Source organism: Protopterus annectens, chromosome 3.part1, assembly GCF_019279795.1.
Source record: "Protopterus annectens isolate FY-2018-M chromosome 3.part1, PAN1.0, whole genome shotgun sequence".
Lineage (NCBI taxonomy): Eukaryota > Metazoa > Chordata > Ceratodontiformes > Protopteridae > Protopterus > Protopterus annectens.
In genome coordinates this window covers 19,224,680-19,247,730 of record NC_056732.1, presented here as the reverse complement: position 1 = coordinate 19,247,730, position 23,051 = coordinate 19,224,680, and the positions used below count along the sequence as shown (strand labels likewise).

Sequence of the window (23,051 nt, the reverse complement as noted above, 5' to 3'; positions counted from 1 at the left end):
ACGACCGAGTAGTGGCTCGGATCTTCTCCAAGTGGGGTTTCCCTGTTGCAACCTTTTCGCCATCCCCTGGAACGTGAAGTGCAGCAATTTTTTCTCCCTGATTCCCCCCCAGGGGGAGTCACCCAGGGACGCTCTAGTCCACAATTGGCCCTCCGGTCTGCTCTATGCCTTCCCTCCGGTCCCACTACTGTCAAAGGTGATTCAGGAGGCAATCTGCTTGGGAAGCAACATGATTTTGATCGCACCACACAGGCCCCGCCAAGTTTGGTTTCCTTTCCTTCGGAAGTATGCAGTGAAGGATCCTTGGATTCTGGACCCAGTTCCAGACCTCCTGACTCTTCAGTCAGGTCAGGCCCATCCATCACTGCGAACTCTCAAGCTAACGGCTTGGCTGCTCCACTTCCGACCTTAGTCAGACAGCATATCCTTTCGCCTGAGGTGGTCCGGATTCCGTCTTCTTCTCACAGAGCTTCCATTAAGGAGATATATTCTAATAAATGGAAAAGGTTTGCCATTTGGGCCCAGCGGCACAACCTTGACCCTCTGACAGCCCCGGTGTCTGCAGTATTATCTTTTTATACAGGATTCCGCTGTCTCCATGCTTAAAGTCCAATTGGCAGCGATTTCTAATTATCATGTTGCCTTTGAGCCTTCACTCATGAGTCATAAGTTGTGTAAGGCCTTCATTAAGGGAGCTTTGTTGCTTCACCCCCCCCGGTGTCGCAACCTGTTTTGCCATGGGATTTGAATGTAGTTTTAGGAGCCTTGACGTCTCATCCCTTCGAGCCGGTGGCCACTTGTGAGCAAAAGTACTTATCTTGGAAGACTGCCTTCTTGGTAGCTATTACTTCAGCCAGAAGAGTTTCAGAGCTTCACGCCCTCTCTGTTAAGCCCCCTTATCTGATCTTTCACAAGGATAGAGTATCTCTAAGACTAAACCCGTCATTTCTTCCGAAGGTTTTTCTGCTCTTTGTCTGCAGCAATCTATAGAGCTACCAGTTTTCTTTCCAAAATTTTCCAACAAGGCAGAATACAGACGTCATCAGTTGGATGTGTATAGACAACTGAGGTTTTACTTGGATAGGACACAGCAGCAGAGGAAATCAGACCAGTTGTTTGTGGCCTTTGCAGATAACAGGATTGGCAAAGCAGTAACTAAGACCACTATTGCTAGGTGGATTAGGGATTGTGCTTCATTTATTTATGCATCAACAGGAAGGGACCTTCCATTTCCAGTTAGAGCGCATTCTACTAGGGCTATGGCTACTTCAGTGGCTTTCCATGTCAGACTGTCAGTGGATGAGATCTGTGCAGCGGCCACTTGGGCTTCTCCACATACTTTTATTTCTCATTATGGACGTGGCCTCTAGAGGTCGGGCGTCCTTTGGTTCCACAGTGCTCAGGAGTGTTTTCCAGTGAGCCTCCCAGGATCTAGGTGCTAGGGACGCTGTCCCATCAGTTATGAATGTAGGCGAGATAGGATCGCATTACATCTTTTAGTTATGTACTTACCATAACGATAGATGTATGTGATCCATCTTGCCTACATTCTTACGTACCCGCCCTCCTTCCCCCTACCTGTTGGATCTGGAGGAAACACTATTGTACAGTCGAAGTGGCACATGAGTGAGTTGTTGTGGGGCAAACAAGATCTGGGGGTTTGGGTGTGGTGCATCCTGGGATAAGGGGGTTGGCCCAGCCAATGAGAGACTTTGTGCTAGTGTATTGGCTGAGTCGGAGCCGATTCTCGGCTCCGAGCCCATCAGTTATTAATGTAGGCGAGATGGATCACATACATCTATCAATTTGGTAAGTACATAACTAAAAGTTATGCCCTAAATACAATATGAAGTCGTAGTTATGCCAAACACGGCACTTTGCCCAAAAAACATGCAGTTGTCTTGCTTTTTTTACACTTAATGCGCCTTTTTGGCCCTTATTATATTTGTTTTGCTCGTTTAATCTCTTTTCATGCCCATTTTACTCTAAACATGCCCATTTTGCTTTAAACATATTCATTTTGCAATTCTGGGGTAATTTCTGACACTTTATGAGCTTTTCTGACAATAGTTTTATCGAGTAACTGAATCTTAAATATTTCACTTAATCGATAAACCTTTTGTGCCTTTCCCTTGATAAATAATGCATTTTTTCCCCTTATAATGCTCCGTTTAATCTTTTTATAAAACAAACTGTTTGTGCAATTTTTCATCACCTTTGGTGCTTTTCTGGCTGCTCTTTTCTCTCTGACTTCACTGTTATCTCAGCCCCTTCGTGGCTCTGAATATCTGTCTCTGGCATCCCTCTTCTGAATTCATGTCGCTCATCTAGTCAGGACACAACAGACGAGACTTCATGGGCTCTGTTTGAGCAGCTTTATTATGTACAAACACATCAGGATTGAGGCTTAATACTTTAACTCAAGTAAACTTATAAACAAACTAGCTGTTACACTCATACATGTTCACTGGCTGCACTCTCAAAATGGCACTGAGTATAGCACATGCTCACTATTTATATATGCACGTTCAGTCCTTGAAACGCTTCTTAAAGACAGCATACACACACTGTTCTACAATCCCCATTTGTAATTTGGAGATCTGCAAAGTAGATGCCAAATAGTTAAGGGTCCCAGCACAAGCCCTGAGGAGCACCACTGGTCGCTTTCAAATTTACATGTTTACTGAGGATGCACCTGCCTCCCTCACTACATGGGTTTTATACCTCAACCTGTTTACTATCAACTTTACTATGTAGGGGTCAGTTTGGAGCTCATTCAGCTGGTATAATATGTTAGCATGTGGTATGGTTTCAAAACCCTAAGCCAGGTTGAGGTATTCTGTGTGGACAGCATGTCTACTGTCCAAAGCTTGTATTACTCTCTCAAATAAGTAGAATTGATTCATTATGCAGGTTCTACCTTAAAGTCTTATGAGAGTTTTGATATTAATTACGTCAGTTATGATACGTACCGTAACTTTGCAGGTGAGACTAGTAGATGTACACAGACCATAATGTGTAGAAGCCTGCAGCTGAGGGCTACATTTTTTTTCTTTTTTCTTATGTTTCCAAGGAAACAAGCTGATTATAAGCCAATAAAGAGCTAGGGCACAGGTTACTTTAAGGCTAAAAGTTAATGTTTCTGAAAGTGTGCAAGTTGTTTTTCACATCTGGGAGGGAAATAAAATGAGTGTAAGTAGGAGCACAAGCAGTAACATGCATGTTAGCATGGGTAACGTTAAATTTAGTTCACACAGTGCCTGTGTCTGCAGCTGTCTGTGTAGGATGGTTGTTCTTACTAGGATGAGTAAGCTTCATTAAATGAAAATGTGACTTAGGTTCAAAAGAAGGTGACAAGAAGCAACTGTATAAAACATCAGCCTGCCAACATTAGTGGGTGCATGTATCATAAAACCTGGAAATAGACATCTAAAAAAGCTGTCGTATGTTATAGGTGGGAATAATAACTTCTTATAACGGTGACACTTTTCATATCATGGAATGTGAGTCGTCTCACAGGTTGAGACAAAAAAGAATGTTGAATTATACTAAGAAATGCAGAGTGCAAATAGCAGTCCTACAGGAGACATATTTGTAAAGGACTGAACATATAAATTTGTTAAAGGATTTCACGATGGATATTCAGCAGAATATTGGCTACAGAGAAAAATGAGAGTATTTGTATCCATTGCTAGATGAGCTGCAATAGTGAGTGAAGAGAAAAAAAGTTACTGTTACATTCATGGTAGCAAGGGAGTACTGGCAAAGGATGAGGATAACCTGGCAAAGGATGAGGATAACCTGGCAAAGGATGAGGATAACCTGGCAAAGGATGAGGATAATCTGGCAAAGGATGAAGGTAACCTGGCAAACGATGAGGATAACCTGGCAAAGGATGAGGATAACCTGGAGTGTATTCTTATTTCACCTAAAACTGCTATCATGGAGTTTCAGAACATTTTGGAAGAAATCAACTTTTATCAGGGAATATTACTTATACGTGAGGATGGAATTTGATTTGCAACAGTGAGGATGTATTGGTGGGGCCTAGAAGAAAAATATAGCAAAAGAGGGTGATTCTGAAAAAAATTCTGAAACTATTTGTTATGAAAGACTTGAATTCAGTAGTAGGAACTCTGAGAGAATTGACAGATTATTGTCCAAGGTACAGCTGGGCTAGAGTAGACAGAAATTATATTTCTCAGGAAGATGTGCATTTAATTGAGAGCCTTGACACACATCCAGTCGCCACTTAGGATCATCTGTTAATAGTAACTTTCATCAAAATGCAGGGTAATACAGTAAAAGTCAGGCAGTGGCACTTCCCCACCTACATTTTAAAAATAGGGGAATTTAAGGAATGGGTAGTGGATATTATTTGGGAGTTATTAGTGAAGATAGCAAGTACTTCAGAAATTATAGCTAGTGAGAGTAATAAAATGAAAGCAGAGTTTAAAAATATGGTAGAAATGAAAGAAAGAGAGATTAAGTAACAAGTATTTAGAGGGGCTGACAAAGGTTAAAGTACTGCAGAATAAGTGGAATCTCACAGAACAAGAGGTGCATCCGCAGAGTGCTAAAGGGAAAATAAGGGAGTACCTGGATAATATGCATGAGTTTAGAAGGATTGCTGTTAATCACCTGTTTTTTTTTTTTTTTTTTTTTTTTTTTTTTTATATAATAACTTCAGAGCCCAAAAACTTTTAGCACAAGAACTAAAGCAACAGAAAGTAGAGAGGGTTGTTGCTAAACATGGGGAGCCTGTAACAAGAAAAATAACCAAAGATCCTGTAAAGGTATTAGAGGTATTTTAGGAATTTTATGAAAATTTGTTTAACACAGAGAAATGTGGAAGTCAAGACAAAGCACAAATGGAAATATGTATGGGAGATGTAAATATGCCTAAGTTAAAAGTAGATGAGACTTAACAATTAGCAGTTAAGACAGGAGAAGATGAGTTAAAAATTGTGACGTATAACCATACGTCTCAACCTGTTAGAGCACGAAATCTGGACAAAGCCTTACATAAAAGTAGGACAAAGGCCCCAAAATACTAACATTTTTTTTAAAAATATTAGTCTTACAAACTTAGAAAGTTAATAGAATAATAGGTTTTGGATTAGAATGAATTTTCTGAAGGGTATGACATCTGAAACTCAAATGTCTTTCATTATTTTCTAACTTAAATATTTAATTATTTGCTTGTAATTTGCCAGAAAACCACAATTTTATGAAAAACGGACCAAAAATATGATGCAAAAATCTGGACATTCTGCAAAAATCTATACAGTTCAGAGGTATGTGTATAGCCTATCTGCAGGAACATCTCTAGGAATAGATGGTATTCCTATTAAAAGTTTGGAAGCCAGGAGGGAAGAAAGTGATAAAGATCTGCCAGGAGGGAAGAAAGTGATAAAGATCTGTCAGGAGGGAGGAAAGTGATAAAGATCTGCCAGGAGGGAGGAAAGTGATAAAGATCTGCCAGGAGGAGGAAAGTGATAAAGATCTGCCAGGAGGGAGGAAAGTGATAAAGATCTGCCAGGAGGGAAGAAAGTGATAAAGATCTGCCAGGAGGGAGGAAAGTGATACTGCCAGGAGGGAAGAAAGTGATAAAGATCTGCCAGGAGGGAAGAAAGTGATAAAGATCTGCCAGGAGGGAGGAAAGTGATAAAGATCTGCCAGGAGGGAAGAAAGTGATAAAGATCTGCCAGGAGGGAGGAAAGTGATAAAGATCTGGAAGGTTTTGTTTGACATTATTTTAAAAAGAGGGGAGCCACCAGCATCCTGGAAGAAAAGGCTCTGGTGGCTGTAATACTTAAAGATGGTAAAGACCCATCAGATCCAGCTTCACATAGGTCCATTTTGGGTCTTTATTATGATATTGCACGCTCAGAAGAGTGAACGACACATAATCAACCCCATGTAAGCGAAAGCTTACAACGTTGAAACCTCAGAACATCCCACACCCTCCTACTTAAATATACCAACTCCGAGATTGCACTACAGTGCCGAAAGCGGACAAGCAAAATTTTTCCCAGGGAAAGAATTCACTGAAAAGCCGCTTTGCTATTTTGCCTTTTCGCACTTTTCAGTTCGACAGACGCATTCGACAACATACGTCTTCGACAGCATAATAGGGAGCCATCCATTTCAATTTTAAACCATGATAAGTGTTTGTCCATAATGGCTAAAAGAATGGCAAAGGTGTTGCCAAAACTGATAGATGTGGATCAGTGTGGTTTTGTGGAGGTGAGGCAGATTGATAACATTAATAGAACATCGATGATAATGCATCAGAATGTAGGAAAATACCACCGTTGTTGGTGGGTCTTGATGTACAGTAAGCATTCATCCAGGGTAAGCTGGAATTTTATGAGTAGGGCAGTGGAAGCTTTTGTATTTCCTGGTACAATAGTAAGGTTACTTTGAGCATATATGAGGGATCATAGGCAAATTTCAAAGTAGGAGGCTTCCTCTCTGGTAAGTTGCATCTGAACAGCGGGACCAAGCAGGAGTGTCTTCTTTCCCTTTTGTTATTTCCCTTATATTTAGAACCATTGGAAAAAAAATATGGGACTCCGAAATTCAAGGATATAATTGGTATGGTAATCAAAAAAAGTTAGCTTTGTGTGCAAACAGTATTATTCCGTACCTAATAAAACCAGGAAAGGACATCTGTGTTGTGGAACATTCTGAGACAGTTTCAAGCTTTAGATATAAAATAAAGATAAATCAAAGCCTATAGCTGTTCATAGGAAGTTACTAGTCTAGCAGCCTTAGACGCCCTTACAGGCCTACCCATATTTATCCCATGTTATCCCAGTTGGTGGTTAGGTGAGTGAAATTCACAGAGGTAAGGGTCTATGGCAGTTATTACTGACTTCCTCTTTCAAGGAAGGACATGGGCGCCACCCTAAGAGTGAATTTGTGGTCACCCATCCGTTGATCTAGGTTGTGCTAGAAGAAGTTCAGGGAGGGGCTTTGTTTCACGTGAATTGGAAGCTTGTTCCAGAGAAGTGTCAGTCTCTGGGAGATGTATCTGTCTCTCCAGCATGACCTGTTCATGTCCGAGGCTAGGTTAAGATTTACAAATGTGTAGCATTTCCATCAGGGCTGGGTCAGAGACTCTTGTAAGCCAGTCACAGGTCATCCCTTAGCAACCTGTAGGAGACAGAATACAATGACAGGGCTTTCACTCTTTCCACATAACACTTGTTTTGTGTACCCTGTGATTTCTTGGTGAGACACCTCTGTGGTCTCTCCAATTGTTGCAGCTGTAAGGTGAGGTATATGGCAAAAGGAAGTATTTTACTCAATAATTGGTTTGATGAGGCTGAGTATAATGGAATGTTAAGGTCTTTAGCTCTAGATGCAATGCCTGTACTTATAAGATGTGCCACATAGAAAGATTTCCTTACTACTGTGGATACATGCTGGTCAACGTTCAGGTTGCTATCAACCTGATTACCAAGATCATGTACCACTGGGTCTACACTTATGGGGTTGCTGTGTATAATGTAATTAGTAGGGATGTCACCTTTCCCAAAAGGAATAATAATGCATTTTTTTCTATTTAGCTTTAACCTGTGGCTTTGGTACCAATCATTTGTCTGTGTTAATCCTGCCTGCAATATATTAACCTCATTGGAGGACTCAATGATTGCTCCCAGTTTGAAGTCTTCAGCGAACTTGGTCAGCCACAGGCCATCCATGTTTGCTTGGACTTCTGAGAAATAAATCTGAACAGTAAAGGCCCCAGCACAGAACCCTGTGGTACGCCGCTGATTACTAGTCTTTTGCTAGAGGTGTAGTCAGGCACTTTGACAGTATGTGTCCTGTTGGTGAGCCAGTCAGCTGTCCATCTGGTAGTACAGGGATTAATTCCCAATGGGAGAGTTTCTCTATAATACCTGAGTGAGGGATTGTGTCAAATGCATTGGCTAAGTCAGGATAGGTGGTAATGCACCGTATTTCCATCATCTAGGGCCTTGGTAACTTTCTTGAAGAAGTCGGCCATGTTTACAGGCATGATCTATCTTTAACAAATCTGAACTGGGTTGGGTCCAGAGTTTGGAGATTATCTATTTCCTTTTTAAAATTCATAATGATTCTTTCCATGGCCTTGCAGGTGTGGCTAGTCAAGCGTATGGGCCTATAATTCCCAGGGTTGGTTGATGGTCCCCTTTAGTGCAAAGGAATCACTGCTGCTGTCCTCCATTCTGCCAGAACATAGCCAGTTCACAGGCTGTGGTTAAACAGGGATCCAAGTGTGTCTTCTAGGTCATGTTTTAAGTTGTTTAAAAGGCAACCTGGAATGTTGTCTAGTCCCATTGATGCGGTGTTTTTTGGCCTTGGAGAGCACCGAGATCACCTGCTGTCTTGAGATAATAGGCTGAGGAATGGTGGAAGGTATACTTTGAGGGATGAATGGAGGGGACAGGGGTGTGAAGTTTGCTCCAGTCTGTCAGCTAGCAGGTTGGCTATTACCTCAAGTTGAGTATGGGTGGTGCCATCCACAGTGAGTTCAGCACATAGCTGGGTATTCCCTTTTAGATTTTGGACATAGTTAAAGAATGTTTTGTGATTATCCTTAGCTAGGGAGTTTTTTTGCTTCATAATTAGCTTTGGAGAACTTGACAAGATCTCTAATTTGTTTGTTTAAGCTAAGAGAGAGATTTCTTCCTCTTCTGAGCTAGTTACCGCATGTTCTTGGACATTAGTTTGTTATAGTAGGGATCCACCAGGGTGGCGTGTTTTTTCAGCTAGAACTGGTTCTAATCAGGTCAAGTTCAGCCAGTTCTGTACAAGTGCTTAACTGGTTATATAGGGCAGTGATGTACACATCTGCATAGGAGTCCATGTTATCTGAGTTTGAGGGGGATTTGAAACTTCTTATACTATCACTTAGTAGTAGGTGATTTTTCTTTGAAAAATTCTTAAGCGTTTTTGAGTTTGACGGGGTATATCATCTTATAATTACATTGGAGGAGACTGATTTATGGTTTAGTTTTACTAGGGAGGACATCAAACAAAAGGGGTGCAGAGCTCTCCCATGTTAGTGAGTGGTGTGTCTAGGACATTAGAGCCTCTTGTGGGTGTGCTGACTAGTTGTTCCAGATTTGCATTGACAAAGTCCAAGAACCTCTGAGCCATCTTGTTTGTGGTCATGTATTTTCCTAGTTGATGGTAGGGTAATGAAAATAAACCACGAGTAAGGTGTTGGGCCGTATGGCGAGTGACTCCACTAAGTCTAGTTATGCTGTATGCTTTTCTCATTTCATGGTGGGGACCTGTAGCTAGCTATGATGTGGTAGAGGGCTTTGCCTATAGTTAATTGGATATGTAGTAGCTTGAGAGTCATACTGTTTGACCAGTCTCAAGGTGTAATTATCCTTAATGAAGATGGATATACCTCCTGCTTTGGTTCTTTCATGTTCAGTTTGCGGTCTGAATGTATGAAAGGCATTGGAGCCCTGCACAGCCAGGTTGATTGCTGCGCCTTTGAACCATGTCTCTGTGACTACACAGACGTTAGCATCTTCCAAAGGGAGGAGTGTTCCAGGGAGTGCAGTTTCTTGTTTAGACTCCTAGAATTAAGCAGCAGTACCCTGAGTTTGTCGCCTCACAGCAAGAGGTTCTCCCATTCGATTCTCGGCTGGAGCACCTTCTGTGTGTAGTCTGTATGTCCTCCCCGCAGTCGAGTAGCGTTCGAAAGACATGCGTGAATGGGCGTGCCTTCGTTGAAGGTTGGGCATCGAGCTGGCATCTCGGCACCCTAAAAATCTATTGCCAATCATTAGCGGACCGGAGTTCCGCTGTGGCAATCCCTAACCTGGAAAAGCCGAAAGAAAAACAACAACAACATCCCTGAGTTTGTCTAGAGAGAATTTTGTTATGCTGGGAGGTGGGTTAGTTTGACACTACCTAAAAAAGGCACAATATGGGTGGCTAATGCCTTTGCCAGGTGCAGACTATCTGTGGCAAAGAAGAGTGGCCTGTTGACCATGTCTTCCCAGGCTGACGGATATTGGATCCCCGTAGACTGACAGCAGAAGATAAGCCAGTTGTTAATGTCAGTCATTTTTTTTTATTTGTATTGAGGCATCATCCGTGGAAAAGGTGGAATGCTGCTGAAGGCTAGGCTTATACCTGCCCATGACACACAATTTGAGAGCTCAGTCATGTCTGTCTTCATATAGTCCAGTGAGGTATGGCCCAAGTCATTCACCCCCACATGGGCTATGACAGAGTCATGCCAGTACTTGTGGGTGAGTGACTTGACAAATGGCACTAACCTGCTCCTTGTACAGCCTGATGAGAGGAAGATCCGTATGTCTCACAATGGAGTCACCTATGACCAATACATTAGGTCCTTATTTGTTGAGACACTGGTGTGTGCATTATGTGTTGTGGTTGTAAACTGTGTACCCACAGGTGAATTGCTTCAGCAATACCCCATATTTATGGGGGACATGATAAAATGAAGTATTCAGCATTATGGATTAAAAAAGATTGTCAGCTAAGGATATGTAAGAAAGACTAAAAGGATAATACAAAAGCAAAATGGGAAGCTATTGCCTGTGGATATTTTTACCAAGATGCAAGCAGTAAAAATGTTTTATTCCCGTTAGTTTTATACACAGGTCAGGCATATTGTTTATCAACCAGAGGTGAAGTTGTGGACAGTAATTAATAAAGAGTTGAAGGATTTTATCTGGGATGGAGAGAGGGCAGGAGTCAAGTGGGATAAGCTGACCCTTGCAATAGAACAAGGGGCTTTAGTTTTATCTGATTTGAAGGAATATTTAAACCTACACAGTTAAGGCTCTTATACATAACACAAGCAGAAAGCTGGAATTCAAAGTGGAAAGCATTGATGATGAAGCAGGGGGAAATTCAAAAATAAGGAAAGAGTGGGATTTTGGATGCACATCCTTAAGAAGAATAACATCAGTCGTACATAATATTATAGTTGTAAAGTATCAGAAAGAATATTAAAAACTATATGGGATTGTAGAAAGGAGATTCTGATGATAGGATGACTGCAGGTAGGGGTACAGAGAATAGACAAGAGGGAGCTGGAATTTACTGGAGGAAGCTAGCAAAAGGACCTAAAGTATTGGGGACAAATAATTAGGGAAAGGTAATAGAATGGGAAGAGGACAAGAAGACATTTAGACTGCGGACTAAATGATCAATCACTCTAGGTCAGCCATGGGCCCTGGCTGCTGCTGATGCAATCTGTAGGCCTTTCCAGTATTTGTTTATCTAATGAAAAATCCATGTGGCATTATAGTTTTTACAAACTTCTGTCAAATCCTTCCACAACCATGAAAATCCCACTCAATTTTGCTCTCTCTTCGGTGTAACCAGTTTGATATCAGAGTATAGGCAAAGAGAAAGGGATAGGGGAGTCCTAAGTGAAAAACATGCTCTGGTAGAGTTTTCAGTTGAATTTAGAACAGAAGAAAATTCCCCACAGAATACTGTGTGAGCAAATGGATGTAACTAACGAAATGATTTTTTTGAGCTGGGATATGGGGTCTGAATCGCCTAGAAATAATAAGGCCTTTTTAAGTTCAGTTCTGGTGGCTCCCAATAATGAGTTACTGGAAAATGGAACTCAAAGTCTAAACTAACCATATTTGAAATAGTGAATGTAGTAACGGAGATAAAAGAACTGGAAATTGGATCTTTAGAAAAAGGGTAGGAGCAAATTACATTTAAAAAATTGAAATTGTTTGAATACCACATGCAGAAAAATGTTTTGGAGTAGGAATGAGGTTTAAGGAAAAGCAAGAACTGATCTGTTTATATAATGTTGTATTTAATATATTGTTCAAAAGAATATATATGATGTCTAATGTTTGTGAGCAAGTAAATATATATTTGATTTCTTTTATATAAATGTTAGTTTGCCTGTGTTACGTGATAATTCATTAAAGGTGTTTAAAACAAAGGCTATAACAGTTGTCCAGTTTCAAAAACTTCATGGGAACTTCCAGTCAGCTTGAGCTGAGCTGACTAAAAAGGCAGGTTTGAGTGTCATGTCTTTCAGAGCTTTTGTGCCAGCTGAGACAAATCAGGCCAGAACCCTGAAAAAGGCCAGTGCTAAGTAGGTAAAAAAACACAGTCCTCAACCAGGCAATAAAATATGCAAAATCAAGGAAGGGTGGAGAGAGGGAGCAGCTACTGCAGCAGTGATCATTCAGACATCTGCTGTTATAGTAAATTTACTTACACAGCTGCACTTTGTTCATCATTTGATCACTGGTGCAGTAGCTTATCTTAGCAAGCTACATTTGGGAGGTGGAAGGAGAAGAGTCCAGGAGCCCCTGGAGAATGGTCCTAACAAAGCTTGACCTGGACTTAGTGAAGGAAAAAAGGTGTAGTACTTTGTAAACGTATGTATAGAGGACGAAATAGCAGCTTCTAGAATCCAGCTTTTTCTACAAAGTCATAGATGAAACCACGGCCCTGGTAGAGTGGGCCTTGACTCTGCCTAGAATGGTTTTGCTGTGGTGAGTATAACAAAAGGTAATAGCCTTAGACAACCATTTGGAACTGAACCAGGATCAATCACTCTAGGTCAACCATGGGCCCTGGCTGCTGCTGATGCAATCTGTAGGCCTTTCCAGTATTTATTTATCTAATGGAAAATCCATGTGCCATTATGGTTTTTACAAACTTCTGTCAAATCCTTCCTCAACCATGAAAATCCCACTCAATTTTGCTCTGTGTTCAGTGTAACCAGTTTCGTTCAGTATAGAATATTTTGTTGTTAAGGTGAGTACCATTGTACAGCTGTACTTTTATCCGTTGAATTTTTCAGTAACTCGTAGCATACTATAAACATTTGCTGTTTGTATGTAACATTGCTGCAATTGCAAAAAATGCCGTATCATTCAGAGAACATGTTTAATTATCACAGTAAATTATACACTGGGTCATGAAACGCTTTGCTTATATTTTACTTTTTACAAGAGCTGTTAAGATGAGTTTATAGGACCTGAAAAATCTAACCTTAAGTGCATGAAATTAACATCTTGGATATTTGTCATTTTGCTAGGCTGTCCGGACAATTCATTTAATTGGCCAAGTTTTTTGAAGGCATCTAGAGCTCAGGCTGCACCAAAGTATTTATTTAAAAGTATGACTACTGTAAGTATCAGGAATCTTTTCATTTTACATTACAATCTATAGAATTTGAATCCCTTTGTACTTAAAACATGAGTTAACTAAATCAGTAGAATATACAAAGTATGAGTTTAAAAAGTCAGCTGATTTTAAATGTGTGCTCCAACATATTCTCACATTTGAACTATATCGCTTGATGTTGCAAGGTTAAATATCTTAAAAAAAATTGTTCTGACATTGAAAATGGCAGTGTGGAGTTTAAAAGGAAACGATTCATGAAAATACGTTATAGGGTTCGGTGCTTGTCTTCACATTGATCAGAACAGCAACATACCTTTTCTGAAACATTTCAATATTTTGCAATTTTATCTTCAAGGTCATGGCTAACTCAGGATTTCAAGTTGGTATGAAACTAGAAGCAGTTGATAGGAAGAACCCTTCATTGGTGTGTGTTGCTTCAGTAGCAGACATGGCTGACAATCGTTTGTTAGTACACTTCGATAACTGGGATGATTCCTACGACTACTGGTGAGACATCATTTTCTAATCTTTGTTGAGACTTGATATTTTCAGTGATGCATACATTACAAAGTAATCCTGAACAAATGTCACTTTTTTTTTTCATTGGTTAATGTGTTCCTTGAGTGATACTTAAATATACAGGGAATTTCTGTGTCCTTGTCTTTTCTGATAAGACCATACCTCTCAACCTGGAAACATCAAAAATCTGGACAAGGCCCATGAAAAATAGGTACAAATCTGTACACTGATTAACATCTAATTTGCATACATAATTATGAAACTCCACCCACTCCGGTGGAATTGTGGGATGCCAACTTTCAAACGCAAAATGAAGAACAGACAACCAAAATATGGCACCAGAGTCCCTCTGCAGCCATTCCAATGTCCCATTACTCAGCTATTTTGCCCCATTTACTAAAAACACTAATGTATGCATACTGCTTTACTTCTACAATGATTATTTGGATTTTATTTTTTACAGCAGCACAATAATGCAGAAACACTAATAGACATCATGATCTGGTAAAAGCAATACTGTCTCACAATGAAAATAGGCCTGACATTAAAACATCTCTGCCCTTGAAACTCACATTAAAACAGCATTGAAACCCACACCACATTCAAAGAAAATGCATCTGGCCAGTGGTGGATAAAGATACCTTTGGGCTGTTTTCAAATCATTGGCCCCTTGCACACAAAACAAGAAATATACATGCATTCTTTGATACACCTTCCTGACGTTATTAAATTATATTCCTTGTATAATACAGCATACTTGTTAGACGTAAGTTAGAACTCATTTTAAATTTATTGTTTGAACATTTTTCCAGTAGGCAATGAAACAAAATGCATGAACCAGTAATGGCAAAACTGCCCAATTCAGAACATTTCCATCATTTAAGTCTACTTCCACAGTCACACACACATGCACACACATATAACAACAACTTTTCTCGGATGAAAGCAAGAATTTAAGCCAAGATAATTACTAGTCATATGCTTTACTTATCTTTAATAATACAAAAATACCAACATTTAGAACCCATAGCTTAACAGTTTTGTATACTGATTGCTAACCAACACATTAAACTTACTCAGAGTAATTTATTTCAGTAACAACCCGTGGTATAACTGTAAATATAGAACAAGTTTGTATTATTTTTCCAAAATTCCAGTGCAGGTGCCTACTAAGAATACAAAATACCAATACAGGTAGAAAGTATGAATGAGATCTGCTAATATATGTTCTCGGTAAGCTTACAAAGTATGATTGACTGCAGTTGTATTGCAAGTATGCAAAAAAAAAAAGAAGGCATGCAAAATCCCAGCAGAGGTGAACAGTAAGAAGCCGGAATCAAAGTACAACAGTTAACATTTACAGCAAAATGTTAGTTAAGTTCTTAACACATGAAGTCTTACAGCAGGAAATTCCTTCCTTCTCTGACATCCACTTTATCCAGTTCAGGTAATCAGGCAATTGTAACCTATCACAACATTCAAAGATACAAGCATAACTTTCAACTGTCCAGAATTTTTTGCAGAATGTGCAGATGTTTGCCTCACATTTTTGGCCTGTTCCTCATAAAATTTATATTTTTTCTGGCAAATCATTGAGTACTGATGTCACTAAATCACACCTCTCAACCTCTTAAAGCAAGAAATCTGGACAAAGTGAAAAAAAAAATGGGGGTACAAAGGCCCCAAAATAGGGACTCTTTTTAAATTTGCACTTACAAACTTAAGTTGACCAAACAACAAGTTTTGCATGAATTTTCTGAAGAGTAGGAGTCTGAAACCCAAATGTCTGTCTTTATTTTCTGACTTGTCTTCAACCATCCAGGATTTGTCAATGATATGCCAGAAAACCACAATTTTATGTGACACAGACCAAAAATATGAGGCAAAAAAATCTGTACAGTTGAGAGGTATGCACTGCAATCGACCTTGTGCTGCATCAGCATTACCATTCCTGTACTGCCACTTAGCACCACAATGGTTAAAGTATAATATCATGCAGTATTTACAGCTGTAGGAAAGTTTCTCATACATAAACATGTTTTGATTGTTTATTTAACTAGCCCATCCATCTGGACCCAAATGACTGAGCCACATGCAGTCCCAGTCAACAGATAAAGAATATATTTTGAATACATTTAATGTTAAGGCACCGTGAAGCAAAGTCATAAAACAGCGATAGATGCTCTTCACCCAGTTACCCACTTGACAACGTTAAACCTGGGCAGGGAATATCTACAGCAGAGTTCCACTTCTCACATTACTTGGGAGCTCTGAAAGAAAACCGATTCCAACTTCCCACTATGCACTTGCACATTACTTAAGGTCTTTCATTACTGGTAATTTAGGCCTCTCTCTCAACAGCTACTGAAAGAAGACATTTCATAAGTGAATTCGGTGATCGAAACATTTTGCAGCCTATTTGGACAAATAAACGACCTGACTTGTCTTCTACAATCTTTCACAGTGAGCGGTACATCTAGTTGGGTTACTCAAGTTATCACCAGTTACAGCCCTTATTATAAATCCCTGCTGTCCCACAACATTTTAGGCACAATAACAGAATGGGTCACTAACACACACACACACACACACACACACACACACACACACACACACACACACACACACACACACTTCCTAAGAAGTACCCTTCTCGCATAAAACTCTGTACAAACAAACACACATTTCTACCTAAAGCACTCCGCTCGCATAAAACTCTGCATCTGAAGTTCTGAACAGCAGCCCAGGCCTCGCCTCAGACAGTCCTTCCTTTCAGCCTTGCATAAAGCTCTACACACACACACTTACCTATGTACTGCTTTCCACGGTCCACCACACAAAGTTCAGTGCTGCTGCTGCCAATCCATCTGTTCGTTCCGGCCCCGTTCAGTAACTTCTGCTGCTGCTCTCCGTTCGCTCCGTCAGTGCATAAAAATCTATCCCGCTCACATTTACAAATTGGCCGTTCCCGCCTACTTGCATTTGAGCTCTGCATGCATAGCGCTCCAAGGAGCGCTATTCTGATAGGCTGGTAATCCTGACGGAGCTGATGTCATTTCGCACGTGATGACGTCAGCCCCGTCAGCGCGAAAATTAAAAAAACATTAAAAATGTAAACAAAAAATCGGAAATGAAGGGGTGCCACTCGGGAATCGTGGCACCCCTTCATTTGAACCCCAAAACTCGGTAAAAACCGAGTAATTCGGTGCAGTTGGGAGGTCTGGATAAGACTCCAAGCCTGCAAAAACTACAAGCACTGTTGGTGAATCCCTGCTAGTTGCCTTCCCTTACTCCTACACAGAAAGAAAATGATTGCATGGGAGTCTTTGGACTTGAAACTGGCTTCCTAAGCTGTCAATGAGTGACTGTTGTGGCCATTTCAGGTTCCTTAGGGTGGGAGGTTGGCATAATGGTTAAGGTGTTTGCCTTGCAGACACAAGGTGCAGGGTTGATTCTCACATGGGGTAATTGGCTAGGCTTAAAATGGCCCACAAGGACAGTTAGCCTAGTGCTAACCTATTAGACCACTCATTGCGTTCTCTTGGTCCCTATGGTGTTGCTTCTCGAGAAGCCGCTAAGGACCAAGAGGCAGAGATGTCCTCTCTGGCTGTTTGGCTGACTTCTTTGGACAAGAGAGAACCACATTTGTTGGTATTGGAGAAAGACGCAGATGATGCCGTACCATGAAACCATTCTGGGGAACCTGATTCCCTGGAATGGGAATGGTCTTTGGATCGGTATTTTTCTTGGGGGATGTCTCCTAGGAAAGGAAAACATAAACTGAAACATTTTTCTTCTGCAGCTCATAGAGCAAACAAAGTTGTCTGGGTTTTGCTAAAGGTTTATTTCAAGCCTTTCAGTCTGTACATTCTGAGCCTTCCCTGAATTTAAAAAGATTTTCCTCTGTTTCAGATTCTGATTTATCAGCCGGAGGGACCAGAATTAGATTTAAATAGTGTTTCTCAAGTTCTTACCTCTCAGGAAGGGGGACTATGATAGTGAGCAAAATTTTTCTTCAGATTCCTGTCCTGAGGACTTAGCCTTTTTTGATACTGTTGCCAGAATGAAGGAATTATTTCAGTGGGTTCAAAAATAAATACCACAATCCCAGTTGAGATTCATCTTTCATACTCCTGGATTTTCGTCAACCTACAGCTGTTCATTTGTTTTTTCAAGAGTTAGAAGATGCTTTCTTTGCAGCAAGCAGTCTTTTTGGCAGTCAACCGCCTGCTTCCAAGAAGTCTGATAAATTTATATAAAGTTCCTTAGACACACAGTTTTCTTTTTTTCAGAGCTTAGCTGAAACCCTGCAATGATTTCTCTCCAAAAACTATCTTCTGCCAAGCATCTTTTAGCAGCTAACTGTATTACTTCCAGTGGTGTGAGAAAACATGTGTTAGGTTTAGGAAGAAAGTTTATATTTCTTCCACCCTCAGAATAGTAAATTGTCAGACTCTTGTGTTCAAGTTTCTGTAGGCTTCTTTTGACAATATGCAGAAGTGAATTGCTGATCTGCCTTCTTCAGAGACTGACATCTCTGAGTTCTTTAATATCTTCTGTGTCCCAGATAACCAGACACTTGTTAAATATTCTTGTGACACTGCTGGTGCTGTATCTACGGCAGCTGCTACTGGCTCCCTGATGAGAAAATTTACTCGGTTACATTCCCAAAATTTACCAGACGATGTCAAAGGTGGGCATCTGAATTCTCACCTTGGATAGAAAGGTGATATTTGGCCCATATTTGATTGAGGTCTTTAAAATAGTTGATGAAAGGAGAAAGTTAATTCAGGAGGTTACTCAGACTTTTTACCCTTCATGCCAAAATGTAATAGACACTTTTCTTCCAGTTCTCGTTCCTTTTATAGAAAACTGAGTAAACAATTTCATCAAGGAACAGGCAAACAACATTTTAAAAAGTGATTACAGGGAGATTCGAAAACGATGGGAGGGTCCTCTTGAAACCATGGGCAGTCTAAAAGAGCAGACTAGCTATATGCCCTGGCAATCCAATAAAACTTTTCCAATCCCTAGGTCTTCACTTCCTTGATAACTTCAGATGTTTGGGTTCAAAGAATCATTCAAAAGGGATGCAGTTGCCAGTGTGGGAGTCCCTTCCTCCTTCTCAAGGGATTCCTCTGTAACCTTCCAGCCAAACATCACTCTTCCATGTTATCCTAGAGTAAACACCATCTCAGGGTGTTATAGAACCTTTTTTCCGCAGGTCAAATGAATAAAGGATTTTCTTCATGAATCTTTCTTTTCCAGAGTAAGAATGAACCTGAGACCTGTCCTAGACTTTTATTTTCTAAACCTTCACATCAAAGTTCCAAAAATTCAAAATGCTGTCTCTACACTGTTACCTCTCATTTTACCTCTCAGTTTTCTAGTAACTTTGGAGTTAAAAGATGCATATCACCATGTGACGTCCGGCTAATATCCTGCTGGACTATCAACAGTAAATGTGATGTCCCCCACTTATAACATGAGTCAGTAATTAAGGAGTCTCAGTCCTCACCACTGACTCCAGTGTAGAAGCGTCACAGAAAACACCAGAACACAGAGTGCACAAGGGTAAAATTCCACAACTTCCTTTAAGAGCACTGTGATGCCCCACCACTGAACCAGTAATCAGGGAGCCTCAATCCTCACCACTGGCAGCAGTGGGGGACATACACCGAGAGGATGATAAGGTACACACACAGTATTACCAGATGCAGCTCTCTGCATCAAGTGCAGTTTCTCTTAAGAGCACACAGAGACCACAGTCAGTCCGGGACTGGTTCTCCCTCTTTCTCCAGATCCCCAATAAGACTTCCCACTGATACAGCTATAGAGTTGAGATCTCAGCTGAGAGGCCAAGCCAAGACCTCCAGCACTCTCTCTGTCCAACCAGTGCTTCGTATCCCTGCCCAAGTAGCTGACACACACACTCTGAGGTTTGATTTATACACACACACACACACACACACACACACACACACACACACACACACACACACTTGGGAAAGACTGGCACAAGGTTTATTAGCTATGCCTCCTTTTGCCCAGACTGTAATGTAGTTATCACTGCCACCAGCCAGGTCCTTAGCTACTGTAAGGCCCTTAAAAAGTGTCCAAGCTTACTGTGTATTGTTACTATTTAATACAAATGGTAGTTTGACCAAAAGCAAGGCTATTAGGAACTGCCCACAGTGTCACCAAATAAATATGCAAGTACTTTCAGAACTTAAATATCTCTAGACAGATCAACCACAATGAAAGGTTTAAATATATTTAATAAATAATAAAAGGAACAAGAAAATACTCAGTATATATTTACAGTGGCATCAGACTTAAAAAACACAGGAAATATTTAAAACAGCATTGCAGGACAGTCTCAAATAAATAAAGAAAACAGTATCTAAACTAAGCTTTGCTATATTCCTGACTATATCTAACAGAATTGTCTATTCCCTAGTAACTTACTTAATAGAAAGGCAAATGTGTGGTGAATGGGTCTACTTGTCATGTCCAAGACAGAATACATAATGTTGTGCTTCTCTCTCTAAGAGACTTCTTAAATTAATATGTCATATATTACTGCTAGGATAGCTTGCAGAATGACATCATTGCTTGTCATCTGGCTCCTAGTTCCCAGGCCTCAAAACAACCATTGATGGCAACTGGTAGCATTTATCATCTACCTGTAAAAATATGTAGGCAAGGTCTTTTCCTCGGATCTTTGGCAAATGTTGGAAGCCATAAAACAATAGAATACTTCCAGGATAAAACTTCTCAGCCCAGAGCATTGTGTATCCTTGCAGTCATAAAATAATTTAATTTCGGCTATTTTTCTGAAGTTTTGCTGGACTGAAGTTAACCTCCCATATCCCAGTTTCCACTGTTAAAATATCTACATTTAAACAGTTAGAATAGTGCATGTACATTTCTGTCCTATTCCCGTAGGACATGCTATGGTTACATTTTAAGCACAAGCACTTTATAAAATATTGTTTCAGTACACGTCTGTACAAACCTAGTTTGATTCATACATGACCTACAGTTCTAATACATTTGTAACACAAGTATCTTATATGAATCATGTTGATATTCACAAATGACATATAATTATTTACAAAACTGCAGATAGCTGTGCTGGCAGTATTTCCTTTTGTTACACTTCTATACAAATCATGTTAATATTCACAAATGACATATAATTACTTACAAAATTCCAGCTAGCTGTGTTGGCTGTATCTCTTTTGTCATAAGCACAATAAGAACATGCTCTTTTTTTCCTGGGACTGGACTATATACTTATGTCCACCCCAAATGTAATCCTGTATCATACACTTCAGAGTAGTGTGTTCAAGTTTAAGACCTTGGACTCAGTCACACTCAAAATAAATTCAAATCTCACACACCACACACTTGTGGAAGCCTGCCACAGATTTCCAGATGTGTCCCTTCCCCAGTACAAATGGTTGTGCTGCCACCAGAGTCAGACAGGTCTACACACCCTTCAAAAGGTGATCGGTTATTAAAAATTAAATATCAAAATAAATGGTAGCTGTGACAAGAAGCAGCCAGGCATTCAAGGTTACCTGGGGAGCATCAAACAATTATAAGCACTCTCGACTCTGTAAATAACACACTGATTGTCCAGTCACAATATAAAGTAATGAAAAACATTTAATAATAAGTAAATGATTACAATAATGTAAATCAGTAACTCAGTAATCACCAGAATTCAGACATCAGAAATATAAAACTAAACTGTAGGATACAAGTCCATCGTGTTAGAAAAACTCTATTTAAATAACTAAACTTTCCTAATCCAACTAGAGAAGACTGTCCCTGATCTATTCGAAAACATAACAGCAAGGCGCAAAGGCAGACTTGCATTTTTGGTGAGTCCTTTTTCTTGGGTATCCACTGATGCAGCTTTTCACTGACTGTTGCTGTTCACAAACTGCCCAGAACTAACAGTCTCAACTGACTTCAGCAGTCTCTTTTATATTCCAGATTAACAGTCTCAACTGTCTTATTTAAAATAAATAAATAAATAACAGTCAGCTGTTTGAAAAAGTTATTTTCCTGTCAGTCAGCTGTTCTAATCACCTAACAACCAGGAACATTCTAATGGCATCACCTACTGTTCATCTGATGCTCTACAGACAGTTTGTATTTTAAAATCTCCCACACAAACATATGCACTTAGAAATGACAGATTCTTTAAACAGCATGTATAAGCAGGGGGATACCCAAAATTTAAAAAACGTATTTACAGTTTCACATTTAGACATGGTGGCATCAATACAAGTTAATTTGAGAATGTACACAAATCTCCTGCTAGACATACTAATACAGATGACTGTTTTATTTTTCATTTTCTTCAAACCCCCCCCCCCCCATGAGCCAAGTATGATTTTCAAGTGATCCTTGAAAACTGAAAAATGGGTCTACTTGGGAATTTTAACCCACTCCTGTTCAGGACAATCCATCCGCATTGGCATTATTAACTCCACTGTGAAATGTTGTATGGTCATATCATATGCCTGCAATCCTAGACTCCACCTCAGTAACTTGGCATTTTGTTTACTGACCCTATTAAGCCATGTTAAAGGGTTATAATCTGTAAGTACAGTGAAATTTCTCCCGTAAAGATAAAGCTGCTGCTTTTGCAGTGCCCACACAATGGCCAATCACACTTTCTCCACAGCTGCATAACACTCTTTTCTCGGTTGGAGTTTGCAGCTTAGATATACCACTGGGTGCTCTTCTCCTTCTGTGGAAACCTGGCTAAGCACAGCCCCCCCACCCCATAATTTGAAGCATCTACCTGTACAATAAATTCATTATTGTAATTTAGGCTGGCTAACACAGGGGGTCCTCCCAAAATATCTGTAAGTTTATGGAATGCCTGTTCACAGTCTGTGGTCCACATCACCATGTCCAATGTATTCTTCCTAGTTAGGCCAATAAGGAGTGCAGCTATGATGCTGTAATTAGGCACAAATTTCCTATAGTACCCCGCTGTCCTTAGAAATGCTCTCCCTTGTTTCTTAGTAACAGGAACTGGCCATGCTTGAATAGTTTCCCCCTTGACAGATTCTGGCCTAATTTTATGATTTCCAACTCTGTCCTAAGTAAGTGACCTCTGCCATACCCACTTGACACTTAACTGGGTTTAATGGTTAATCTTGCCCTAGTGTCTATCCAAGATATCCCTCACATTTTGGTCTCCTGCAGATGCCCATAGCATAGTCTTCAATGTAGAGTTACCCTGTCCATAAAACCATTAGTCTGGGGATGGTAAGGGGTGGTCTTTAGATGTTTCACCCCACAACACTTCCACAGACAAGTCAGCAGATCCGACATGAAGTTGGAGG

General features: G+C 40.2%; 1 protein-coding gene across 3 annotated transcripts in view; it reads left to right on the top strand.

Moving 5' to 3' along the window:
• The window catches only part of L3MBTL4 (L3MBTL histone methyl-lysine binding protein 4), a 2,903,854-nt gene that overhangs the window by 1,273,855 nt on the left and 1,606,948 nt on the right, over positions 1 to 23,051 (top strand). For all 3 annotated transcript variants that reach the window (XM_044066510.1, XM_044066511.1, XM_044066512.1), the window contains 2 exons: positions 13,070 to 13,161; positions 13,514 to 13,665. In XM_044066510.1, the coding sequence (XP_043922445.1) occupies positions 13,070 to 13,161; positions 13,514 to 13,665 (244 nt within the window). The remainder of the gene's footprint in view (positions 1 to 13,069; positions 13,162 to 13,513; positions 13,666 to 23,051) is intronic.